Source organism: Aethina tumida, chromosome 2 (assembly GCF_024364675.1).
Source record: "Aethina tumida isolate Nest 87 chromosome 2, icAetTumi1.1, whole genome shotgun sequence".
Taxonomy (NCBI): domain Eukaryota; kingdom Metazoa; phylum Arthropoda; class Insecta; order Coleoptera; family Nitidulidae; genus Aethina; species Aethina tumida.
Genome location: NC_065436.1, coordinates 33,723,126 through 33,739,158, shown reverse-complemented (window position 1 = coordinate 33,739,158; position 16,033 = coordinate 33,723,126). Strand labels below are relative to the sequence as shown.

The following is a 16,033-nucleotide window of genomic DNA, read 5'->3' as shown; positions in this document are numbered from 1 at the left end:
ATCTGAGTCCAAATTTTATTCGAATTCATTCATTCCAATCTATACATATAAATAAAATTGGAGTGTCCCTTTGTAATATTGAAATAACCGTTTTTTACTACATGCATATGAATATAAATAAATAATAACATTTTTTACAATTTTTGTCTCTCTGACTGTCTGTCTGTTTGTTCCGGCTAATCTCAAAAATGGCTGGACCGATTTTGACGGGACTTTTATTGGCAAGTAGCTGATGTAATAAGGAGTAACTTAGGCTACTTTTATTTTAGAAAAATTCTTTTATTTTAGAAAAATAAAGTAATGTTGCAATGGCCAAGTACTGTCCAGTACCACGCGCAGCTCACGCGCATACCACCACTGGGCTGTCACGTCGGGCGCCTCCCGCCACTTCTCCCACCAACGATTGATTGATAGTTTGATTTGATTGATCTTTTATAATTCCGCCGATCCGTTTTTCTTATCTTATCTTAATTCAAAATATTTTGTTACATTTTTACTGCTTTCCTTTTTTACCTTTTTAATAATAATTATAAATAATTATAAATTAGGTACATTTGTGTTCAATATTCAGATTTACATTGAAATTGATAAATTATTTATAGGTTATTTTATTTAGTTAGTAACGTAGTAACGTTGTTTTTTTCTAATATTTAGTTATGCCTAAAAGAAAGTCAAATCTTTCTAAAAACATGAGAAAGACCAAAAGCCAAAGATGGCGACGTGAAAATGAATCTGAACAAGATAGGGAAAGTCGTCTTACAAATAGTAGATTACGGATGTTCATGTCTAGGTAGAATGAGAGTAGTTCTGAGAGGAATGAACGATTACAATTAGATAGAACGCGTCATTCATTGTTAAGGGCTCAAGAATCTTTGGAATCTCGAGGTCACCGTCTAGAAAACGATCGTATTCAACACACTATCGGACAAAGTCGCGAGTACAGCTAGTAAAAAATATAATATAACATATTTGTGGCTTTTTTGGCACACACCATTATAACGAATCTAAGAGAGAAAATTTGTTTAATGCACATTTAAATTCTTAACTCCAGCCACATGTTAACAATATTAATACAAAACACCCAGTGTGGACAATCCGATGGAATAATAGGATTGGAATGGACCCTAATATTATTCGGTGAATTTTGTCGAACACCACTTCGGTATCTGTGTCAGTTTTGACCGTTCCACCGTTTAATCTATGCAAATCATAAATTAGCCCTTACGGTGACCACCTAAAACCCACCGGCTAAACTGGGCCATATTATATAATCCTTTTGGGAATGGTCAAGGTATCGATCAGCCCAATTTGCCTAACAGAGCTTTGTGCACACAAACCGAATTTAATACGGATTTAATTTTTTCCTTCCGGACGAACGACACAATTATTATTTTTCCCTGAATCGCTGTGATGGAAGCAGAACGTGTCGGCGTCTCATACGGCCTCTGCGGCACGAAATAAGAAAAGATATGATGAATGGTTAGGCTAATAAATTTGAAAACGCAATAAATATCGTCCGAACAACGTTTTCCATTCAGTCAGTGCGTAGCACTGTTCAAGCATTCATTTCGTATAATCTTATTGCGTCGTGGAACTTTTTATGGAACGTTGCTCCAAGGCGGCAATTCGGCTCCTCACAACTGATAACCAAGACGTTGTTTACGTTAATAATGGCTTCCCGGCATCGCAGCTCATTATCCGGCAATTGTCCAAATCCCCAGTCAATTAGTTGGCCTCCTTCTTTAATGTTTCGCGTTGCGCTTATGAAAATGGATGTTTTAAAGTTTATCCTTGCGGAAAAGGAGACGCACAAGTGGGATGAATAAATCTTCATTCAGTTTTCAACAACTGTATATTTATGCATTAAGACGAATGAATTTCTTGGGACGATATTTCCAAAGTTCGCGACCGCATTAAGTTCGTGCCACTCCTCGGGGGTGATTTTTCTAATTACCCTCATTTATACTCGTTAGCATGCAAACAAGGCGAGCGCGCAACTCATTAAATAACGGGAATTTGAATTCGGTGTGTGAAATTTTCTGGGCGATTCAGGTGAAAGTCGATTTCTGGGTAACAGGATATCAGAAACAGCAGTCACACATTACCGTTTCATCATAGGTCGTGCAAGATATCCTGCAGGATACCCGAGGGAAATTTGTAACACGACGCTGAGGATAATGGTTTTCAATGTTTGTTATTGGTGCATTTTGTTCATAGTTCAATTCGGAATAAAAGTTTTCATGTCGCCGTTTGATGTCTTTATTTCTGAACCCTCACTCACCTGTTTTATTCGCGAATATTTAACGAATTTACAACACTCGTATGTCTTTATGGCGGATAAAAATGTACGTTCGGCATATTTATTTACTGAATGTAATATTGAAAATATATGGAAAACATTGAACCATTGCTTTTTGCCAATTTTTTTTTATGGCGGTTGAATTTTTTCCAGAGAGAAACTTTTTTCAACTTTCATATATCCTTATAGTGAATAACAATATCTATTTATTTATTGAATATATTTCTAAAAAGAATATAGAAAAATTCTTTATCGTTCTTGTCATTTTTTAAGTGACTCCCGAATTTTCTCCGGAACAATAATCACATGTTTTTGGCTGCTCTCGTATATATTTTTAATGGATAAATTATATGTTCTTCGTATTTATTTACTGATCAAAATTTTGAAAATATCTTCATTTTTTGAGATCATCAAAAAGCCAGTGGTCGCTGGTAGTTAAATCTGGCGAATACGGGGGGTGGAGAAGCAAATCAAAGTCCAACTCGTTCAATTTTGCCTTTGTTTTCATGGACTTGTGGCACTGAAAGCAATCGCGGCACCCACTTAGAAAAAACCTTTTTCATGCTCAATTTTTCATGAAGGATTGTAAATACGCTTCCAGATGATATCTGTGTCATTTCTGCAATCTCACGGATCTTCACTTTGCGATTTTTCATTATGATTTTTAACACTTCACTCACATTTTCCGATGTAACGGCTTCCAATGGCCTACCCGGGCGTTCCGCATTGTTTGTGTCCGTACGACCACGTTTAAACTTTGCATACCACCGATAAATCGTTGGTTTGGATGGAGAGGAGTCCGGGTAATGTTTTTCAAGCCATTGCTGGGCTTCTACGATGTTTTAACCCATTAAAAAGCAATGTTTTATCAACACGCGAAACTCACTTTTCCCCATTTTTCAAACAAATCACAAAGTGACTCGATAACTCTGCTGTTTGTGGTCCGATCGACGTGAAATTTTTACACGTTTCATGTAAAGGTTCGTACCCTATGGAAACGTGGCCAGTTTGGTACTACCTGGTCCATTTCTGGGTTAGTCTCGAGACTTATTGAACGATGTGTTATGTTCTTCATATTTATTTACTGATCAAAATTTTGAAAATATCTGTTAAACAATCGTAAATTTAACTATTCTTTTTTATCAATTTTTTGAATGATTTTCTTAGAAACAGTCGACTGGAAGCTTTTTTTTAGCTCTTGTATATTCCTATAACAAAGCTAATAACAATATCTGATTTTTATATTTATTTACTGAACATATTTTCGAAAATACTTGTAAGAAGGATATAAATACATTTGTTCCTTCTTATCAATTTTTAAATAGCTCTCCAGAACAATAGTCAAAAGCTTTTAGCAGCTCCCAGATTTATTTATGACAAATAAAATAATATATTCTTCATATTTATTTATTGAACATATTTTTGCAAATATCAATAAATTCAACTACTGGTTTTATATCCATTTTTTAAGTGATTTCTGAATTTTCTCCGGAACAATCGACCAAAAACTTTTTGTTGCTCTTAAACTTTCGCTTCGCAAAATTATTCACCCCGGATCAATGCGACACGGTCTTGCTCCAGGTGCTGAGCAAACGCCTCCACATCAAATAGTTCGTGACGACATTCCGCGTATCTAAAACCACACACCATTTCACGTTGCACGCAAATGTATGTTGTGACAACACGTGTCCCTCATAACGTTAAGTTCGCCGCATTCCTCGTTAATCATACTTTATACCATTTGTCACCGTTGCCATCCGGAACGTCTTGTTACTACAGCCCCTCGAAAACCAGCCCATTTGTTTATATCAAACGTGTCTGTTCATCAGTTTTCTCGCGTTGTACGTAATGATCTTGAGTGGGATGATACATGTTTATTGATACAGTTAACGGTGCCGAAGAGAGTTTTTGATAACGACCGGCGAACACATTTTGCACCATTAAAACAACGATGCAACTCGCGTAGCGTATTTTCATAAACTTCTATCACTCCCCTTTGTGCCCTGACTGGAGACTCTTATAGTTAATTCGACCCAAATAAAAGAAAAGTAATCGCCTTTGTCTCCATTCATCGATTCCCGTTCTTTTGTGCTCTCACTCGACGCGGGTCGAAAAGGTATTCCATTCAGTCCGTGCAGATTGTAACTGCTTGTCAGACAACGATAAGTAGCAAGAAAAACTTAGAAATAACTTGAGCGAGACCGTAAATAACGTGGAGTTAAAGGCCCGATTCGACAACATGTGATTGGGAACGTCAGATAACCAGTCAAATCAATAATGAGCGTTTTTGTCCACTTTGATTTTTATGCGGTTTCGTAGTCGTTGTTTTGCCATCCCGTACAAAACGATCTTTCGATTGTGCGTTTATTATTTAGAATTTTTATACAAAGCAAACGAATTTCGTGTGACGTTCAGATAACATCTTTAACATGAGAACAAAATCCTGCTTATGTTGAATACTTTTTATTTACACGGAACGGCGATACGAGCGCAATTTTGATCTGAAATTGTCGTGCTTTGTTCCTGTCGCAATTTGCTTTCTTGTCATTTCTCATTTTTGCGTGCCAGACATGTATGTGACAGTGAAACAATGGTTAAAATTTATAAAGAACATTAAACAGAAAACAACAAAGTGTGCGGTCGCGGCACATATTTTATCGTAATTACGCCCGATGAATAACATCGAATATAATGCAACAAAACCGCCCGAAAGAGTAGCGGATAATTTTAACTTTTCCGCCACATTATGTCGAATTAATCTCCTTGATGCAAACAGAACAGCAAATAATATAATCAGACAATGGACCGACTGACAAATGAAACGCCATACAAAACCTCATTTAATTGTTTTGCCAGTTATTATGAGAAATTTCTATTCAGGTACATTCCACAATTTATATAAAAATTAAATTAAACTAAAACTTTATTATTAATTTAATAATAATGCAACAAAGGGTTTCTCAAATTACAAACGTCAATGTTTTTTATTATTATTTACTAAATTTTGTTCAATAAAATATTATTATACAAATAAATATACTATACAACACTTGAGCTATTTTAAGACTCCTTAATAATTTTCTAAAAAATAAATCCATAATAAAGTTATAAATAAAATAACAGTAATATTCATTTTGTAACCCAAGTTTAATAAAAATTATTTTTTTATTTTAATTTTAATTTTATGAATTTTGACTTTTATTAAGATCTTTTTTTACTTATATATAAATAAAATTAGACTATATATATATATATATATATATATATATATATATATATATATATAATATTTTTTTAATCTGAAAATTTTTTTAATCTGAAAAGTTCTGTATACCAAGTTACATAATTTTTTTTTTTAATTTTTTAAATTCATTAGAAGATATAGTTATATATAAAAATAGTACAGAATTTTAAGTTATCTTAAAACATTAAAAAAAAACAGTTCAAAATAAACTTATATATCAAATAACTCTAGGATAGTATATTTTAACAATTCTGTGTATGCCAATTTTGAATTATTTCAAATCATTTAATAAATTTTTATTTTTTTAAAGATTTTTTTGAGAGATAAAATTATAATAAATTACTAGTTTATTATTTTTTAACGTTATTTAAAAAATAATAAACTAATATCCTAAGTTTCATAAAAATTGGAAAATAAAAAAAATAAAAATTCTTTGAGTTATTTTAAGAAAAATCAGTACAAGCTAAAATTATAATTAACATAACGCTTTTATTCAATTTTTTGATTCATAACAATTGTTAAATCTTCTTGTAAATTTTGAATTATATTAAAACTTCTTATTAATTTTTTTATTTAGTCAGTCAAATAAATAAAATATAACTAAAAATAAAAATTGTGACATCCTCCTGTAAATTTTGACATACTTTAAATTAAGTCAAGTTGTAATTGAGAACGCTAATATAATTAATTATAATTTTTAACACATTTGAAAACTTCTGTATCCCTCATAGTTTCTTAAAAATGTCAGTTTAATGATCGGGCAGTACCGCTCCACAAGCCAGTGGTGGTGGGAAGCCAACGGATCTAACTGCTAGTCCAATCCTCACCCAGGAAGGTCCTTGGACCTTCCTCAGATTGGACTTGTTCTTCCGGACCCAGTTGACAGGGGGCTGGCATCTTTGTCAGTCCCGTCTTCTGGTTTAATTCACCCGTATATGTTAAATATACGCCCTTTTCCCCCATATATGCAATCACATATGTGAAACATTTGGTCATGATCTCCGGATCGGTACCCGGAGAGGGGTTTACACTTTCCCCTCTCTGTCCCAAAAAAAAAAAGTCAGTTTAATGTTATCTATAAAATAACAATAGTGTTGTTTTTCAAAGACTCCAAATTTCATTAAAATTGTTTATTCTCAAAAATTATTAAATTATTTAAAACTATTTAAAAAATTTATATCACAAGTTTTATAAAAATTGTAAAATCTTCCTGTGAATTTTGAGACATTTTTGTTATTTTGAAAGGTCGAGATAAAATTAAGAACACTAATATAATGAACTATAATTTTTTAAGAAATTTGAAAGTTCTGTCAGTATCTCCCATAGTTTAACAAAAATGTCAGTTTAATGTTATCAATAAAATAATAGTATACCTCCATATTTTTCAAAGCCTTTGTTTCTCATAAATGTTCATAAAATTTATTTTATGCTTGTGAAGAATTATTTAGGAAACCTATTTTTTATAAATCTTTGTTGTTGATAATTTTTGGCCCCATATAAAAGTAAAATTGCAACAAATATTAATTTGCATTTAATATAGAAAAATAAAATGAAACACTCCAAATATGAAATTGATACAATTTTAAAATAAACATAATAATAATTGTAATAATCTATTAATTAATACCATTAAAAAAAGCAAATGAGTTCAACTAATTTTAATTATTACAGTCGAACGAGCTTCATGAATTTTATTTAAAACTTGTTATGAAAAATAGAAATAAATTCCAACATTTGTATCACACAACTTGGAAGTAAAACAAATATTGTACCGTGAATCCGTTTCAATATCAATTTACAATCGAAAAATTAAAATATATTTCACAAAATTGATTGAATAGTCGGATTTAAAATTCAAAACTGCATTTAAATTCGCCGAAAGTCACGCAAAAAAAATCATTTTAATTAACAACAAAACGAAATTAATAAAGCCATAAAGTCTGCTTAGTATTCCGCGTGTGAAACGTCGCGAGCGACGTTCCTATGACGGCGGTGGAACGGGCGAACAAGTTTAAGAGGGTTGGAGGCAGAAGAATATGTCAACTGTGTAAAAAACAGACGACACTAATTGCATTAAGGATGTTTCTGAAAGTTGGGGATTAAGAAACTCTTCGCTCGAGCGCGCTTAAACAATCTGCTGTAATTAGGAAGTTGTTATCAAAAATTTCTCGCTCGATTTACGACTGACGATTCATGACACATCATTCATTGATTTTGCGTTTGTTTTGTTTTCAGGTGCTAACCGGCAACAGCAATACGTATCTGGTGGTCAGGCAACGGCTGGAGTTGCCCTTTGTGGCCAGCAAGGTCCGGTTCATCCCTTACAGCGAGCATCCCCGCACCGTTTGCATGAGGGTGGAGCTGTACGGTTGTCCATGGGAACGTAAGTTCATATTTGTAGATAGCTAACCGTAGATGGGGGATGGGCAAATATTATCTTATTTAGTGGTTCTGGAAGATTATTAAGAAATTCTTGTGTCAATAAATATAGATATTTAGTGAGATTTTTTTTCCTAACTTTTCGATCGATATATATATATATATATATATATATATATATATATGTATATATATATAAACTTTTTCCAACAACTACTATTTCACATTTTTAAAAACCTTTGAAAAACACTATTAATTAGATTATATATATATATATATATATATATATATATATATATATATATATATATATATATATATATATATATATATATATTAATTAAATAATTTAATTAATCTCAAATTATACAATATATTTTTAAAAAATATTCTTTTGACAAAGTCAATTTTGGTTTGAAATAAAAAAATAGTACCTTACCTCAAAATTTTAAAAAGTATTTTTTGAGATAAGTTTAATGATAATGCAGAAATAATAAAAAGAACAGTTAGAAAAAGTTTATAAAAGCTTTAAAGTAATAAATACAAATTAATATGAAAATGGTACCTAATATTTGTCATGATTGAAATATTCACCTATAAAAGACACTTCAATTACATTTTCCGACAACTAATATTTGATATCTTTAAAAGCCTTTGAAATATAATATTAAAATATTTTGAAATTTGATACTTATATCAATATATCTTAACTAGAAATAATTTAATTTATCTAAAATTATACAATATATTTTTGAAAAATATTCTTCCTGCAAAGTCAATTTTGATTTCCATTTGAAATAACAAAGTGACATTTTATCTCAAAATTTTACGAAGTAGTTTTTTGAGATTTAAAAAATACAATGAAGAAATAACAAAAAGCACAGTTAGTTTACAAAAACTTTAAAGTAATATATACAAATTAATATGAAAATGTAATGTAATATAAAAATGTATTCAAATAAATCATTAAACAAAAGCTTAAATTTCTGTCTCTGGTACCTAATATTTGACATTACTAAAATATTAGCCCATAAAAAACAATCATGAACTAAACACTTCATTTACTTTTTCCGATAACTAATATTTGACATCTTTAAAAGCCTTTGAAATATAATATTAAAATATTTTGAAATTTGATACTTATATCAATATATCTTAACTAGAAATAATTTAATTTATCTAAAATAATACAATATATTTTTGAAAAATATTCTTCCTGCAAAGTCAATTTTGATTTCCATTTGAAATAACAAAGTGACATTGTATCTCAAAATTTTATGAAGTAGTTTTTTGAAATAAGTTTTAAAAATACAATGTATAAATAACAAAAAGCACAGTTAGTTTACAAAATCTTTAAAGTAATATATACAAATTAATATGAAAATGTAATATAATATAAAAATGTATTTAAATAAATCATTAATCAAAAGCTTAAATTTCTGTCTCTGTTAATTAATATTTAACATCATTAAAATATTAGCCTATAAAAAACAATCATGAACTAAAAACTACAATTACTTTTTCCGACAACTAATATTTGATATCTTTAAAAGCCTTTGAAAGACAATATTAAAATATCTTGAAAATTGTTACATATATCGATATATGTTAACTAGAGATAATTTAATTTACATCAAATTGTACAATATATTTTTGAAAAACATTCTTCAAGCAAGGTCAACTTTGATTTCCATTTGAAATAAAATATAATAAATATAAATACACTTTAAATAATAAAATACACTTTATCTCAAAATATTTTTTGATATAACTTTTAAATACAATACAAAAAGCACAGTTAGAAAGAGTTTATAAAAGCTTTACAGTATAATAATATGTGGCAATTAATATGAAAATGTTCAAATATAATATAAAACTTTATACAAATAAATCATGAATAAAAAACTTAAATTTCTTTTTCTTATACCATCATGAGCTTTGTAAAAAATTAAATTTGTAATTTTTTGTCCACAAAACTATATTTAGTAGAAGATTTAATTAATTAATTAATAAACCAACGAATATAGTTTTTAATTTTAAATACAGTAAATTTAATTAAGAAATAAAAAATAATACGCATTACAACGTGTAACGCATTAACAAATAGGATTGTCCGTTAATTTAATCGTGTTCCATTTTAATGGCGAATTAATATTAAAACATTTACAGCAGGCGTTTTATTGGGGCGACTTTAAAAATAAACGGCTAATGCGTTTAATAAAATGATAAAATTAACTCGTGTGTAGTTTGAGCATCACAATAAATAAATTTAGAATTTAATCAATTAACTTAATAATATTAATTTTATGTGCGCCATAATGTAACAGAATTAATTACAGTTATTGATTTCCTGGATGGAACAGAAATTAATTAGATACGTTAGAGCGATCAGTGTGCACAACACATAGGCAAATATGAAACGTTTATTTATAGATGATCCGTAAAGTTTTGTGTACACTTAAATATGACAACAAGATGAACCTGTAACAGAAACCGACGATGTTTATGTGTGTCACCTTTAATTACGTATATCTCTAGTTGCAATCAAACGGGTGACATGAGTACGACCATTATTCAAATGGCACATTTATCATGCTTCGCCAATTGAACTTGATTAGTGCATTTCAATGTGTGAGTAACGCTTCTAGATCCATAATTCGTGTTGGCAGTCGGTTTATGGAACGTTCAACACTGTAACCGCCACTTAATCTCCCGTTTTGTCTCGAGCCAAACTGGAAAAATTAAAAGGAGTAAAGTAAATCTCCACCGCAGCAACTCCGTCTCGGGCCGTGTAACACTTCAATTAGTTGCATTTCCCTACCTCGGGGAGCCGTGCAAATATTTAGCCTCTTTCAAAGAGGGTCGCCTTCTTTCAAGTCCCGGTAATAATGAGTGTACTTGAAATAATTATGTGCACATTACAGCGCGATGTGTGCGTGTATCCAAAACGTTCTTTGTTGGATAAAAAAAAAACATTCGGTAATGTACGCGAAAACAACAAACGGGCAAAATTAAATAATGGAAATTAAACAAAAGGGCGTATTCTCGTTCGTGTAATTTAATTACGGCATTAAATTAAATGATTTGACCGGGCCGTTGAATACAAGGTGGTTCTTTGTGCCGGAATTATTATAAAATTTGCAAATAAAGTACTATTGTAACTTATAAAAACATGTACATTTTAATTACAGAACGTGTGTATTTTTGGGAGCTTTCGAAAACTTTTGTGGACCTGAAAAATTCCCCATTTATATCAAGTTTACAGTCTTACTGGTATTATCCAGCGACTGCGAAGCGTTTCATCCTTGCTTGCTTGCTTGCTTGCATCGAAATTAACATGAAGATAATTGCAGGAAAAGAAGGGACGAGACGACAATGCCGGGCACACTCAAATATTTGCCCGAGCTCCCGAGGTTTCGCAGACATGGCAATAATTGAAATAGATTAAACCGTACCAACACACTTAGATGTTTAGATATGGAGATAGTCCCCCGATGCGCAAAAAGGACGAAACCACCATAAAATGAATATTTAACTTGTCATAACAGATGTAGATCGAGCCAGGAGTCTCTTTATCGTCGAATGGAAGCCGCCCCCATTGTTGTGTTTATATTTAATTAGGCACGCTGAAACTACAAAAGATCTAGTCGACCCGATAAAAACCCCGACATCAGGCAAATGAATAACGCGTTTGCCTCTGTAAACCCTCATGATGAATGAAAAGCTCTTTCGCCGGCTCTTTTGTCCCGGCGACGGCACACGGGAATATTCAAATTCGATATAAGAATCGTGTCATCGCTTCCACGAGCAGATCGGCATCGCATCAGTTTAACCAAACATGAAATTCAGGCAAACACAAACAAGAAACACACATCAATCATGACACACTCATGTTACGAAGTAATGCATAATTAATGCGAGCCGGAACGCATAAACTACCCAACTTGAAACATTTATCTTGATGTTCAAAACTCGGTATCAAGGAGATTCGTTTCCATTTTAAGGACTGCAGTGAGATTTTACATATTGCAGTGTTACTTGTAATTCCTGCTTCAAGTTTACATGTTGTCAATTTACAGAGCTTGTATGGAATTTATTCTTTCATTGGCTGTATGATCATTCAGCTATCATTCTATATTTTAGAATCTTCAAGTGAATACAGTATAGTTCTTAAAAATATAAAATAATAAAAATGGCTAAAAATCGTCAAAAATTACATGAAATATTCATTACCTGTACCTCAATCATATTTTTTCAGAATGCAACCAATTTAGTACTATTCGACTGATAATTTAATAGTTCTTGGAAAAAATATGAAAATGACGAGAGTTATTAAAATTAAAAGTCAAAAATTACATGAAATATAAATTTTCGTTAACTGTAACTTAGATATTAGTCTACTACTGTTGAAATTCCTTTAATTGAATTTAGCATAATTTTTAGAAAAAATATTGAAATGACGAAAATGGCTAAAATTGGTCAAAAATTATTATTATTATTATTATTTATTTTTCTTGTATATTAAATCAATTTGGTACTACTAAACTGGATATTTTGTGGTCTTCTCTTCATCAGATAGTGGTCTGCTTGTGTTGAAATTTCTTTAATTGAATATTAATATTGAATATTCTTAGAATATATATTGAATTGACGATAATTATTAAAATTCGTCAAAAATTACAAAAAATATAAACTTTCATTAGCTTTAGCTCATTCATTTTTCTTCTGGATGAAACCTCTTTAATACTATTGGACTGGCATTCTCTTTTACATTATTCTTCAGATATTTATCTGCTAGTGTTGAAATTTCTTTAATTGAATACATTATAGTTCTTGGAAAAAAATGACGAAAGATTAAAATTTCTCAAAAATTACATTACCACTTTAGTACTATTGGTCTGGTAATTTAGTAGACATTCTCTTTTTTCTTTTATTTATATTCTTCATCAAATATTGGTCTGCTAGTGTTGAACATTCTTTAATTGAATTGTTTTTAGAAAAAATACTGAAATGACGAAAATTCATCAAAAATTACTCATATATTTTTCTTGTATACTAAATAAATTTGGTACTACTAGACTGGATATTTTGCAGTCTTCTCCTCATCAGATATTTGTCGGCTAGTGCTGAAATTTCTTTAATTAAATACAGTATTATTATTAGAATATATATTTAAATAAAGACAATGAATAAAATTTATAAAAAATTACATGAAATATAATCATTCATTAGCTGTAACTCATTCATTTTTCTTCTGAATTAAACCAATTTAGTACTATTGTACTGATCATTAATTTGTCTTCATTGGTCTGCTAGTGCTGAAATTTCTTTGATTGCATACCGCATAATTCTTTAAAAAAATATTGAAATTACGAAAATGACAAAAATTCGTCAAAAATTATTTGGATTATGAACTTTTATTAGCTGTAATTCATTTATTTTTCTTGTACTATTGGACTGATAATTTAGTAATCATTCTCTTTTTTCTTTCGTTTTCATTCTCCATCAGATATGGGGATGCTAGTGTTGAAATTTCTCTAATTGAGTACAGTATAGTCCCTAAAAAAATTATTAAAATGACGAAAATGGCTAAAATTTATCAAAAAATTACTTGGGTTATGAACTCATTAGCTGTAACTCTTCTCTTCATCAGATATTGGTTTGCTAGAGTTCAAATTTCTTGAAATGAATAAGTATTTTTCTTAGAAAAAATATTGAAATGACGAGAACAGCTAAAATTCAAAAATTTCATGGAATATAAACTTTCATTAGCTGCTACTCATTCACTTTCCTTCTGAATGACACCAAATTAGTAAATATTGGCCTGGTAATTCATCTTCATTCATCATTTTCATCAATGTTATGGACCCGTTATGTAACGATATAAATCATACGTTTTAAGGACTATGAAAACGCGGTGATTAAAATCCGCCTAAGTACATGAGAACGCCACCCTCGCAAAAATAAATAATACCCAACACGTACACATGTAGATTGTGACCGTTGAGAGGCCCATGTACAGTGGTCGGTTGCCGTTGACAAATTTGAAATAATTACGAGGCCTGAAATGCGACCGCGGTTTTAGGGCCACCCCCACCGCCACCCAGCGGCCTCCCCCTCGGTTTGATAAACGAGAGTGTGTTTGTGTAGTCGGAGAGAAACTTGAAATGCAAATTAGTAACATAGTAAATGAAAATGGGTTATGTGTGTTTGGGAGCCGTATATTTTCGCGGGATAAGTGTACGTGTAAGCCTCATAAAGCCTAATGGATTAAGGAGGTTGTATTAATCATATCCCGGGCATACGTAGCCTTTAATTACAACGGCTAATGTATTATTTTTGTTTGGGCGGAACGGGCGTAATTAAAATAAAGTTTTGTGTGACGCCGCGGGCGTAAACGGGCGACATACGCCGCTGTTTATGGCCGCCAAGCACCGTCGTAAAGGTGCGAACTTTGCTCTGCGGCGTCTTTGATTTTTGCATGAGGAATTAGTGTTTGCATTCTCTCGGCCGTCTTGTCTGGGACATCAAGGACGAGAAATTTGATAAAGCCGGTGCTCCGGGGTCGCCATATGATCCTGGCCCGGACCGACCCTCCTCAGTCTCTATGATCTTATTTGGGACGCCTCGGGCGAGGTCCAACTCCGATACCACGGCTGAAAACCCTAAAGTGCCTGCATATTGTACTGTTTCACTCGCTACCAACTCTAATTGCATTATGTAGTTTTGGTAACTATGTAACTCTTGGCCAACTTGTTCGGTAAAGATTGTGGTCGACTCGTTTCCGTTCTGAATTAAATGCTTACTTCATGCATTACAACTGAATTACCGCATACCTCATTTGAAATAATATGGTGCATGATTAAACTGGACACCACCAATAATATTGTAAATGCATTTTTTAGGACAACCCTCGTATATGACTTTAAAAAAGTGTGTAAACGTTTTTACTTGTTTATTTTTTTTTTTTGTCATTTAAAATATACATATCTAACAACAGGTTAAACTATCGTCGGAGCGCTCACTTTCGTTAGAACTCATTTATAAAAATAAATAACTCATTGATCATCATCCCCATTTTCTATTGGGGAATCTTCAGTCCAAATTTTTTATTAATGCAGGATCATGCACGACCATATATAGCCTATGTTATCCGAAATTATATTGCTGGCATTGGGATTAATGCTATGGCCTGGCCAGCTCGTAATCCAAACCTTAACCCAATAGAACATATCTGGAACATTCTTGGAAGACATTTAAGGGATTACCCTAATGGTCCGAATAATTTAGAGGATGTGGAGCGTCTTCTATTCGAAATTTAGGAGAATTTGAACCAAAATGAAATTCGAATCCAGATTTTGAGTATGTACAGAAGATGTGAGGCTGTCATTCGTAATAGTGATGGAATTACCCCATATTAATTTCAAATTTCTATGCTTTATAAACATCAAATTTTGTTAATTTATAATATGTTTGTAACAGTTATATAAAGTGGTCACAATACAATAGGTACATTTTAATGTTACAAAAAACTTCTTTATTGTTTTTTAATATCTGTAAACAACTAAAGTAATTGAAATTTATCGTATAGTAAAATGCTTTAGAATAGACTCATTTAATTGGCCAAAAACGTTTTTTATCGGTCGCCTTCACCGTGTTGTGTCATGGACAACGATGCTCTTGGAAGACTTATTGTACAAAGAAAACATCTCAATCGAGATGAAGTTGTTAGGACCTCTGCACTTCTGCAAGATGGTCGGTCGCAGAGGTAAGTTGCTCCAAACAAGTCAGTCCATTATTTACAGATTGTGGAGTTGGTGCAGAGAAGTTGATATTTGTTATAGCACACCATATATTGCTCATCAGGGACTGAGAGAATATCGACATTTGATTCAGATGTTATTTCAAGAGCGAACAAAAACAACTCACCATTCTTCTCTAAGAGCATTAACAGGTTTCTCTAAAGCTGATAGTTTCGAGTGTAAATTTGTCTTTGAAGAGGGTCCAGTTTGTGTTCAGTTGGATTGAAGTCTGGTGAACGACGGGGGACACTGAATCCAAGTAATGTCATATTTTCAACGCTCAAACCTGTTGCTTCCTGTTTAAAATTT

At 31.6% G+C, this 16,033-nt stretch overlaps 1 protein-coding gene across 1 annotated transcript in view; it reads left to right on the top strand.

The window, feature by feature from the left end:
* Positions 1–16,033, top strand: part of LOC109598811 (discoidin domain-containing receptor tyrosine kinase B-like) — a 198,896-nt gene that overhangs the window by 111,313 nt on the left and 71,550 nt on the right. Inside the window, exon 5 of the mRNA XM_049963791.1 lies at positions 7,779–7,926. Coding sequence (XP_049819748.1) covers positions 7,779–7,926 — 148 coding nt within the window. The remainder of the gene's footprint in view (positions 1–7,778; positions 7,927–16,033) is intronic.